Here is a 12,302-nt window from a genome sequence, read left to right on the forward strand (position 1 = left end):
ATTTTTTCACCACCGATCTACTACTGCCTTTCCTCTGTCTCTCTTCCATCGTTTTTTCATTGCTCCACCATCATTCATCCATTGCCCCACTGCATTTTTTTCTCGACCACCTCTATAGGTAACCCATTCATCTTTTATTTTTCTTTTTTTACCAGTTCAATCCAAAATTCTCGTTTAATATTTTGACGTTCTATGATTATATTCTCTTCTCCACACAATCATAGATTCATCAATCAAAATTCAAGGTATTGAAGGTTCTTGAATTATCTAGAATTCATTAATATGAAAGGTTTTATTCATGTACATGGTTGGGGGAAGAATATTATTAATTATATATTCATGTATTATGCTAGATACATGCTAGGAAAGTTCCGTAAATAGTGTATGTAATTTTTTATTTGTAGTGTGTCAAAAAGAAGAACAAAAAGTTTAGAACGAAAAACTAAAGAGTTCTTGAGTGAGTCTTGTTATCGTGTTTATTGAGTGAGTAATATACTAAAGTGTGTTTTTATCTCTTCTTCTGCTCCTTCTCTCTAAATTGATGTATTATGTTGCATGATTATACACTCCATATTGTTAAATCAATCAAACAAAGTGGCATCAGAGTCACGTTTTAGAGAAAGAACAATGGCAACCATGAGTGGAGCTTTTCCATTTCAAAATCTTGCTAGAGAGAACTATGATCGACGTAGCATACAAATACAAAAGTTTCCTTGGTGGACAAGATGCTTGGGAAGCAGTTGAAGAAAAAAGATGTTGAACCGGGGAATTTGGCTTCGTTAAGGCAAGTCCAAAACAAGACAATCAAAGAATTCAATGTGAAAGATAAAAGAGCCCTACCCACCATCCAACTCGGTGTAGTTTTCAAGCTACTACAGGGAACCAAGAATGGGATATTCTTACTGATGCTTTCAAAGGAATTGATAAGGTGAACCCACTCCAATCATTTTGTGGAGAGTTTGAGCCTTCGAAATGAGAGACTCAGAAGAAGTTTCAGATTATGTCTCAAGGTTAGTCTTGATCGCTAACCTGCTTGAGAGAAATGGTGAAAAATGGAAGAGAAAAAAAGTTGTCGAAAAAATACTTGATCCCTTGAGCCGAGGTTCGATTACATCGTCATGGAAATTAAAGAGTCCAATGACGTTAAGAGTCTTCAATTGAATGAGATATTGGGAAAATTATAAGTCTATGGGGAGAAGATCAAAAGACGAAACAAAGGGCCCGAAGTAGAACAAGCCTTTTAACGAAGACAAACCATTTCGACTAACAAAAAGAAGATGGTGCTCGATTTGAAGGCAGAGGTAGAGGCCGTGGTGGAGTCTGCGTTTTGTGATGAGAATTGTATTCATAGACCCCTTACCGTGGCTTACTCACCCCAGCAAAATGGTTTCGTGTATAGGAAGAATCAATCCATTAACATGGTTCGATGCATGTTGAAGTCCAAACAAATTCCAAAAGAGTTTGGGATGAATTCCTTGATTGTGGTGTATATCTATTAAATCGGGGTTTGACGAGGAGTGTTTTTGACCAAACAGTACAAGATGCTTGGAATAAATTCACGCCTAGCCTAGCATAGCACATTTGAGAGTTTTTTGGAGTATTGCCCATATCCATGTTCCGTACCAACAACGGAGGAAGCGTGATGACAAATGACAAAAGACAAAAGACAAAACATGGATATGAAAAAAGACAAAACATCAAAGGATACAAGTTATATGATCCTGATGAGGAAAAAAAAAAGAATCAGTCAAGAAGTTGTGTCCGATGAGAAGAGTTCGTGGTATTGGAATACTCAAGAAAAAGAGCATTACACATTCTATCCATCTGAGGCAACAATGAAGGAATTTGAAGATGAGCCCCTAGATGACGTAACTCTACCGTCATCACTTGCATCTTCATTCGAAGGTGAAAGTTCGAGTAGTGAATGAACTCGAAAGACAAGGTCACTACACGATATTTATGAACGACTCAATCAGTTTCCAAACTTATTTTTTTTAATAGTTGCATACAGATCTATCAATTTTGAGGAGACATAAAAAAGTTAGAAGTGGAGAAAGACCATGAACGAAGAGATTGAGGCCATCAAGAACAATGATACCTGGGAACTCACTTCCTTATCGTCAGGGAATAAACCAATCGGAGTTAAATGGGTTTATAAGGTGAAAAATAATTCCAAACTCCAGGTGAAACGATGCAAGGCTAGGCTTGTTGTCAAAGGATGCAAGCAAAAGGCTAGAATTGCCTATGAGAAATATTTGCCCAACTTGCCCGATCGGAGACCATTAAATTGGTAATCTCATTAGAAACTCAAAAGAATTGGAACATATATCAAGTGGATATGAAATCAAAATTTATAAATGGATTGCTTTAAGAAAAGTTCTACATTAACCAAGCAGAAGCTAAGGTTACTTGGTTCGTCGTCAAGAGAATAAAGTGTTGAAATTAAAGAAAGCACTTTATCGTTTGAAATAAGCACCAAGGGCGTGGAATAGCCACATTAATCAATACTTTTTTTTTAGACAGAGATTCAAAAAATCTTAACATGAGCATGCGATGTATACGAAGGTCGATAAAGGTGCTATGTTAATTGTGTGGTATGTTGATGATTTGATATTTACAGGAGAACAATATGAAGTTATTTGATGAGTTTAAAAAGGAGATGTCCAATGAGTTCGAGATGACAACCATTGGGTTGATGTTTTACTTTCTTGGTATTAAAGTGAAGCAACGAGATGATGGCATCTTCATCGCCTAAGAAGGCTATGCGAAGACGTGGTTTAGAAGTTCAAAATGGAGAATTGCAAGGAAATTAGTACTCCAATTTACATTGGAGACAAATTGTCGAAGCCCCTTGAAGGAGAATCCGTCGATCCAGCCTCATTGAAAATCTTGGCTAGAAATTTGAGGTATCTTACGTGCACAAGTCCAGATATTCTATAGCAGTTGGTCCTGTTAGCCGTACATGGACGACCCAAAAGAGTCACTTCAAAGTAGCAAAGAGGTTATTCCGCTACATTAAAGGAATTACCAATTTGGGTTTGTTCTACCCAGCAACGAACATATGAAGCTAGCCGGAAATAACGACGTCGATTGGGCTGGAGATCCCGATGATCGAAATAGTACAAGTAATTTTATATTCTACTTTGGAGTAGCAGCGTTCAGTTGAGTATGTGGTAATGACATCGAGTGAATTTCATGCAATATGGCTAAATATCTTATAAAAGGAGCTTATCTTTGATTAAGAAGGTTCGATACAAGTTTTTGTCGATAAAAAGTCCACAATCGCACTAGCAAAAAAATTAGTGTTTCGTGATAGAATCAAAGACATTGATACTCGGTATCATTTCATCCAAGAGTGCACTTCAAAGATGGAAGTTAAAGTGAAGTTCGTGAAGTCCAAAGATCCAATTGTTCACATCTTCACGAAACCCCTGAAGAGATAATTATTCGGGAAGTTGAGGAGTCAACTTGCAATGCAAGAATCAATCTTAGGGGGCGGGGCGTGTTGGAAATTAAGCTAGATTCATTAATCAAGGTTCAATGTATTGAAGATTAATGAATGTGGAAGTATACATGAATGTATCGCTTGGTTTGATTCACGTACTTGGTTAGGGGAGAATATTATTAATTACATGTTCATGTTATGCTAGATACATGCTAGGAAAGTTCTATAATAGTCTATGTAGTTTTTCAGGGATAATTACACTTTTCGTCCCTATTGTTTACCACTTATTCGATTTTCGTCCTTAAACAAGATGAAGTTACATTATACGTCCCTAAACATGCCAATTTTCTGTTGTTTTAGTCCCTCCGTCGATTCGGCTGGTTAGTTTGGACGGAAAACGACACGTGGGTTGCACGTGATACACAAAAGTCACCCCCCTCCTCTTTAATAAAGAGCCGAATATTGAATGTGAACCGAAGCTTCTCCAATTTTCTCTCGAAATCCCTACGCTCCTTTTCAAAATCCAATCATGCATAAAACTATGTTGGTGGTTCCAACCAACCACCAAACAACCAAACAGAACCAACAGAAGCTTCATTCTCTTGTTGTGCAATGCAATCCAAGTCTCTAATTTTTTATTTTTTATTTCTTTCACTGGACCTTTTCTCCTTTTCAGATTTGTCTTTTTTGTTCATTATAGCTAGCAAATTTAGTTTCCAGTTTGTTGACGTTTCTCAGAAACTCGGGCTAACGTTCTTTGAACTAGCACATATTTCAGGATCATACCCTTTGAATACACCACAGTATGTAACTTTCTGCTAAACCAAAAGAAATGCAAACTGTGTGAAGTAATATCAGAAAAACAAACGACCAAAAAATAAATATATTAAAACTTACCTCGTAGTTTGTACACCCACGATATCTTCTCCCTGGGTTGCTAGGATTCCATGAGGTCACCAATGGCAACTCAATTCCACATTCACAATAACATACTTCACTTGTAACTGAAGATGTTGGTCCGTAGTTATAGTCACTTTTTCGACTCATCCTTTAGACTGCATTCGCCCATAAAAACAATAAAAATCCTTACTTTTTGGTTCAAGATTGCAAGCTTAGGAGAGAAATACACCTAGTTTGAATTCGCTTCCTCACGTGCTCAAATTAGCTAATTTTGATGAAGAACCTTCGTAATTTGAATCGCACACTTTCTTGTTGTGCATTCAAGATTTGTATACGAGATTTATGAGGTAAATTGGTGAGTGATTTAGTGATTTCAAAAAGGGGATCAGAGCTTTGAAGAGAAATTGGGAATTTTATGATATTGTTGTAAATATCCGGTTGTTTATTGAAGAAGAAGGTGACTTTTATGTATCACGTGCGACGCACGTGTTATTTTCCGTCCAAACTAACCAGCTAAATGGACGGAAGGACTAAAACAATAGAGAACTGGAATGTTTAGGGACGTATAATGTAACTTCATCTTGTTTAGGGACGAAAATCGAATAAGTAGTAAACTATAGGGACGAAAAGTGTAATTATCCCTAGTTTTTCATTTGTATTATATGAAAAAACAAGAACAAAAATGTCTAGAGAGGAAAATAAAGTTCTTGAGCGAGTCTTGTTATTGTGTTGATTGAGTGAGTAATATACTAAAGTATGTTTTTATCGAAAGCGTAAGCCCCCACCTGAACGGCTCACGGTCCACTCCTATTTTTCTATAATTGTCCTTGAAGATTGTTGAATGGTCATCTCAACCAAAAGCTTAAGCTATTAGTGAAATGTATCATTTAATATTAATATCTCCGATACGCCCCCTCAAGTGTATGCGGATTAGATTTGAAGCATTGCACTTAAAATTTTTAAAATGAGAGGCAGTAGAATTTGAACTCAGGACCTTTCATTTGGCCTGTGGAATTTAATATCATATTTAATGATCACCTCAACCAAAAGGTTAAACTAAGAGTGAAATTTGTATCATTTGGTTATAGTATCTCCAATAAAGATGTTCTTATAGGTGTATCGCGTTGGAACATATCCAACACAAGCTGCATATATGATGACTTAATTAAATGGAAATCACAAGAAAGTTGCATAATTCTTACCAAAAATGAAATACAAGGTCCGAAGCAGCACCGTACCTGCGTTTTGAAGAATAATATAAGAGTTTAATATTCTAAGGAATTTGTAATATAATTTTTAAATTACTCCATGAAAGAGAAAGCAAAAGCTGTTCGATTATTTACATTTAAGCTGAAAATAACTTTTAGGCTTACCAATCCATTTTTTTTGAACACATGCAGTTATATCCTCTTTAAACACACAACCTAGACAGTGATCGCGATAGAGCACTACGAACCATGAAAGTTCAAACCCATAAATTAGGCAGCTGTGAACTTGTGATAGATCAGACAAAACCAATCCTTCATTATTATATGTTATATTTAATGAAGTCATCACCATGAGATCTATTCTGCACAAATCCATCATAGATGATCCATTCATCGGGCCGAACTTTATGTATTTGTGCCTACTATTCGACTCGTTGAAACTGTGTTTACCATCTACACAATATTGAGAAGTATCCAGAAGAAGTGAATGCTGACTTTTGTTGACTGGATAAGGGCAGCTGATGAATGTAATAGGCCATGTTATACGGAGACCGCTATATCTACCGTATCTATTGATGCTGTAAGTATAACCAAAATCACCAAAATCGGAACCAGATAGAGAGTGATTGGGGAAAGAGCAACTGTCGTTTAATTGTATGGAAGCATCGGTAAGACGGATTGTATAGTTGTGGTAATTGATTACTTGGATGAGGTATTTTTGAGAATTGAGGTATAGTGAAGTTGTATTGTTTTCACATGATAGTTCGTATTTGGGATGACCGCAGTGTTTCGGATCGGTATTGAGTCTGAAAGGATAGCTAATATTGGGAATTTTGCCACACGAAGAAGGAACACATGGTTTAGGATTATCGCCTTCGTTAGACGACGTAGTCATTTGTACGAAATATTGGATGATAATCCAGTAATACCAACATTTGAGTAGGAGTATATACATATGAGATTTTGGGGGATGATATGTTTGATAGTTGATGGTTTCAGAATGGATATGCTGGGATAGAAGATAATGAGATGATTTATTGGTAGCTAATTAATGATCTGATTAGTCTTCATTAATTCTGATAATTAAGGAAACAGTCAAATTATAATTAGACATTTTTTGTGATTTTTCTAGTAACATATCTCTTTCTATATTTCCATTTTTCTATTATTGAAATTTTCTCAAAAGCAAACTCTTTCTTTTAAGTTACGCATATCAACTTCGCCAATTCATATCACTTTTGTTTTTTATTTTTTTTAACTTGGCTGACTTTATCTTTTGAAATTAATATTAGTTAGCCATGATAATGATGTTTATTTATTCAATATTCATATCTACTAGTACTCGTGCCCGAGCGTTGCACGGGGTCGCATTCGACAAAGGAAATAAAGTAATTCTTTATATAAATGGTAGTACAAATGGTACTAAAAGTCTAAGAAATATTATTGAAATATATATCTTTGAAGTTCAGATTACTCTATTGTATTACCTTATTTTATTGAAGCATATATTTTCATCATAATATATATATATATATATATATATATATTAAACACACACTGAGTGTCATATAAAATATATGTTAAACAATAAATATACAAATTCAACAAAGGAGACGGCTAATGTCAAATACCAATTGTTTCTCACTTCAATACTCCCTAAATAATAAATAGATAATGACATTTATACTCTTAATGAGAATTAATATCACACAAACATAAATAATCTCATTGTTCTTTATTTAATACCACACACACAAACCCCTCCCACCTCTATGTTTCTTCTTCACTAAACCCTCCCTCCCACGACTTGTTCTTCTTCCTCTTCTTCTTCTTGCTGCTTCTATATAATGCTACTTGTTCTTGTTTTTGTAGCTCTCTTTCTTTTTCTCCCTTATTCTTCTTCCTCTTTTTCCTTTTTTTTTTTTTTTTTTTTTCTGCCTTATTCTCATTCTCCTCCTCCTTCTTCCTTCTTCTCTTTCTCAGTCTCTTTCTTCTTCATTCTTGTTTTCCTCATTCTCATTCTCCTCCTCCTCCTCCTCCTCCCTACTCCCCCTCTTTCTTCTCATACTTCTTCTCCTCCTCCTCCTCTCTCCTCTCTCTCTTTCTTCTCATACTTCTTCTCCTCCTCCTCCTCCTCCTCCCTCCTCCCCCTCTTACTTCTCATTCTTCTTCTTCTTCTTCTTCTTCTTCTTCTTCTTCTTCTTCTTCTTCTTCTTCTTCTTCTTCTTCTTCTTCTTCTTCTTCTTCTTCTTCTTCTCCTCCTCCCACTCCTTCTCCGTCTTCTTCCTCACCCTCCTCCTCTTCATTCTCCTCCCTCCTCCCTCCTCCTCCTCCTAGCTCATTCTTCTTCTTCTTTTTGCTCTTCCTCCTCCTCGTCCTTCTCATGTTTCTTTTTCTTCTTCTTCCTCATTCATCATCCTCCTCCTCCTCTTCCTGCTCCTTCTTCTTCCTCATCATCCTCTTTTTCCTCCTTCTTTCTCATCATCATCCTCCTCCTCCTCATCCTCGTCTCTTTTTCTTCTTTTTCATGCTTCTTCCCGCTTCTTCCTTCTTCTCCTCCTCTTCTTCTTTTTCATGCTTCTTCCCGCTTCTTTATTCTTCTCCTCCTCCTCTTCTTCCTCCTCCTCCTCCTCCTCCTCCTCCTCTTATTTCCCCTCTTTTTTTTCCTCATATTCTTCCTCATATTCTTCCTTTTCAGAATTGTAATACAAACAATTACAAATCGACTTAAAATAAATCCAATAAACATGCATATTCATGAAATTGGAGATCACACAATGGAAATTTTAGTTATGTTGAAAAATAATGAGGCATTAGGTGTTTCATAGGTAGATGATAGATTTGCAAAGTTACAACCCATCTTCCTAATATGTTTTGCAAACTCTGAATCCTAGTTGTTTGGAAAATGTAAATATATATTTCAAATATTTATTTTCAATCAAACACATTCCCAATTCCCTTCAACGTTAATTTTGTAATCCCTGTATTAATGTGAAAATTAATATGACGAAAGAAGAGTAAAAACAATACTAACTATTAAACAACTTGAAGAAAAAGGGCATGCTGAATTATTAAAAATACATGATAATAAAGAAATTCTAATAAAGACAAAATTGATAAATGTATATGGCATGTTCAAAACCCATACACAGGACTACGAAAATGTAAACAACCAACTAATTGCGAGGCATATAATCTCTCGATAAAATAGCACAAATATCCCATAGTGCATAATCAAAAAATAATCTAATAGATATAACCCCAATATAGAGTGAAAATTTAATCTAACCAAACGTTATGTCATCAACAATAACCACTCAATAAAATGGCAGAAACATAATAGTGATAAAAAATTGGAAACACAAGTAAACTCACGATGGAAGAAAGGTTACACCTTCAATTCCATCGGCAAAAAAAGACATGATCAGTAGATTAGTTTTTTTACGTGAGCATTTTTCCGATTTGGCTATACAAACAGTTATTTACTTCGTGAGGGGTATATATATATATATATATATATATATATATATATATATATATATATATATATATATATATATATATATATATATATGATAGAAGTGGGAGGCTATATGTGAATAACTGCAAATCATTTGTTTTCTATCGTGGGTGATTTTTATTTTTAATATTTTTATTATCACTATTTGTTTATATACAATAATCCACAAGCGAAAAATTTTATTCAAAAAAAAATTCTAGTATGAACGTGCATTCATGAAATGTGATGAGTGGGCGGTTTAAATAATGTGATTTAAGAGACAATCGGTAAAGAAAAACTAAACACTAAAATTTAAGAGATTTATTAATTGACGAAATTGCCCATAGGTTTAGGTCTTGGTTTTAGCTCAAAATATGTTTATTTTATATATAAGATACGTATCTATCTATTATATACTCTATGGACTCGTTCCATTACCTATATAGGACTTTTACTGACTTATTAGATATTTAACTAGTAACACGTTCAGTTCATTGGGTTGGACTTTGTATTAAATATGTTCAATTCTGTTAATGTATGTAATTTGTTTATAAAATCTTTTATTTAATTGTACATGTAGTTTAAATAATAAAATGGACTTTTAATTCTTTATGAATCTTTCCAACTAGTGTTTTATTGACCTTATTATTTAGTTAGTAGAACATTATTGATGTAACAGAGCGAGCCCCATATCTGTACTAGACTAATAATAATAATAATAATAATAATAATAATAATAATAATAATAATAATAATAATAATAATAATAATAATAATAATAATAATAATAATAATAATATTATTATTATTATTATTATTATTATTATTATTATTATTATTATTATTATTATTATTATTATTATTATTATTATTATTATTATTATTATTATTATTATTATTATTATTATTATTATTGTTGTTGTTATTTTTTTATTAATAATATCTAAAAAAAGTTCACAAATGAAATGTATGTAACTAAAGGACAATTGAAACGTGTAACTGTTGCAATACAAGATAGATGAGCCAAAGACATATATATAAATAAGAATTAAAAAACATGACTAGAAAATATCGGGTATATTAGATATTATACCTGGTTATTTACATTTTTTTGAGAGAACGACACTCGGTGAGGGTGGGGGGTTAAGCTTGACCCCTACCTGTTTATAAAATAAAATTTAAGAAGTAGATAATGAGTTTCGCTCAAATTGCTACTGCCCAATATATGGCTAATAATAGCAATTGACAAACAAAAGACAATAGCTAACTAACAAAACGTTAAGAATACGGGCAAAACAGGTGGCCCAAATAATAAAAAAGACAGGGGTGGGAATGATCATAGAAGATCGGGGAAGATCAAGGTAGACCGTTCGCCTAACCACAACAGCCGAGGCCACTTACACTTTCGCCAAAAATGGGCGAAACATGTATAACGTCTGCGAAATGTGTGACACCATTCGGCAAACAGTCTAGTCTTGATAGACCCACACAATCCATAATCACCCCAACCCTTCCTAACATGTAAAGTTCACAAAAATGCCTAAATTGCCAATAATATAAAAACGTGGAATGCATGACACCTATGTCTGAGACGGTCATCGAAAGGATGGATATCCTTTGTGTTTACACTGTGTGCATTTAAATCGCATTTAAATAACCCTTACCTGGTTATTTACATTGTGTGCATTTAAATCGTAAATCTACACATAATTATACACTTACTTATGTGCGTTTGCTTAGTGAATAATTATTTAATTAAAACTAAAGTTAAAATCTAGTCGATGTATAATCAATTATAGCATTTAACTTACGGTAAACACTAAAAATGAAAAATGCCAAAATAGGAACGAAAAAACTAGTAGGAGAAGATAAATTAAAGGGTAAATTATAAACACCCCCTGAGGTATGGTCAAATTACAAAAATACCCCTCTTGTTTGAATAATTACAACCACCCCCCTCAACTCATCAAATTTAGTGGAATCTTCGAGATTATATGGAATATTATCACTTTTGTACCCGTTTTATCCCATTCAAACTCTACATTATGAAGCAAGATGATCATAATATGTGATTTTGAGCTTGTATATATCAGTTTGTGGTGCATCGGAAACTGTATTTTTTACACAAAAAGAGTACAAACTAGATCATATTTCACGGAATCTAGATGACTATGTTGAATTTGGCACCATAAAGGTGGAGGTCTAAGAAAAAATCATAGTTGAGGGGGTAGATGTAATTATCCAAACAAGAGGGGGGTTTTTGTAATTTTACCATAACTCAGGGGTATTTGTAATTTACCCCTAAATTAAAAGAACAAAAGCAACATGGTCACCAATATGAAACTATAAATTAGTAATAAGAAACTTTTGATTATATTCTATTTGAATGAATTGTCAATGTCACAACATATTACATTTTGTATATAAAATAATATTTTAAGTAATAAGAACTTTTGATTATATTCAATTGGAATGAATTGTCAATCCAACATATTACATTATATAATATAAGATATTAGTAATAAGAACCTTTGATTATATTCTATTGGAATGAGTTGTGAATGCCACAATATATTATCTTTTTATATAAAATACTTGTCTACTTGATAGGGCCCAGTTTGTCAACCTAGCCATTTGTAATGGGCCCGGGTGCGAAGAGGACAGCCTGCATAGGGGTTGGGCCAAGTGGGACGAATCTCGGGACAACTAAGCCCAAATCAACCTATCGAGCAAAGCTCAGCCCATAAGATGGCGTATGGTCTTCTCTCTAACACGCTCAAACAAGGCCCAGAGGAATTGAACGTGGGCGAGAAAAGACGGCCCAAGCGAGTTAAGAGGGCGCGATTTCAGCATGAGAATGAGAGGGAGAGGCAATCAGATCTTCTATATAAGGCCTAAGATCAAGACCAAGGAGGAGGGACGGGAGTAATGGACGAAATCTGTCCCCTTGATTGCCGGGAACAATTAGCTTATAAAGACCTTTGTAATCATCATCGAGAGACACAGAGATACAACAGTAAAGAGAGAAAATAATAAAAAAGATCAATAAAGATTTTTATCGTAATAGAATTTTTACCGGAAGATTCATAACTAGGGTCCCGGTGGAGAATTCTTGAAGGTGCGAACTTTCGACACCTTCAAGTGGCGCCGTCTGTGGGAACATTAGCGAGTCAGAGCTAGGGCGTGAGTAATATCATGAAGGGAGAAGGCATCACGAAACGGTTAGAGACCGAATTAGGGACTAAAACTC

General features: G+C 34.4%; 1 protein-coding gene and 1 long non-coding RNA gene across 2 annotated transcripts; both read right to left on the reverse strand.

The window, feature by feature from the left end:
- Positions 1–4,114: 4,114 nt before the first annotated feature.
- LOC148770627 (uncharacterized) lies at positions 4,115–4,943 on the reverse strand. Its single transcript, XR_016031428.1, has 2 exons — positions 4,343–4,943; positions 4,115–4,260 (listed from the first exon to the last, which is right to left on the reverse strand). It is a non-coding gene; the product is annotated as an uncharacterized LOC148770627 (long non-coding RNA).
- Positions 4,944–5,543: 600 nt separating this feature from the next.
- LOC148770628 (uncharacterized) lies at positions 5,544–6,448 on the reverse strand. The gene is made up of 2 exons (XM_088817951.1): positions 5,802–6,448; positions 5,544–5,583 (listed from the first exon to the last, which is right to left on the reverse strand). The coding sequence occupies exons 1-2, from the start codon at positions 6,446–6,448 to the stop codon at positions 5,544–5,546; spliced, it is 687 nt and encodes a 228-aa protein (XP_088674077.1).
- Between the last annotated feature and the right edge of the window lie 5,854 nt (positions 6,449–12,302).

This window comes from Erythranthe guttata, chromosome 5 (genome assembly GCF_056151865.1).
Source record: "Erythranthe guttata isolate IM_541 chromosome 5, IM_541, whole genome shotgun sequence".
NCBI classification, from domain to species: Eukaryota; Viridiplantae; Streptophyta; class Magnoliopsida; order Lamiales; family Phrymaceae; genus Erythranthe; species Erythranthe guttata.

Excerpts from the sequence above, each read along its gene's own strand:
- LOC148770628 (XM_088817951.1), bottom strand. The coding sequence starts at position 6,448 with ATGACTACGTCGTCTAACGAAGGCGATAATCCTAAACCATGTGTTCCT. Across the intron at positions 5,584-5,801 it reads TATGGGTTTGAACTTTCATG|GTACGGTGCTGCTTCGGACC; the intron begins GTTCGTAGTGCT and ends TTCAAAACGCAG.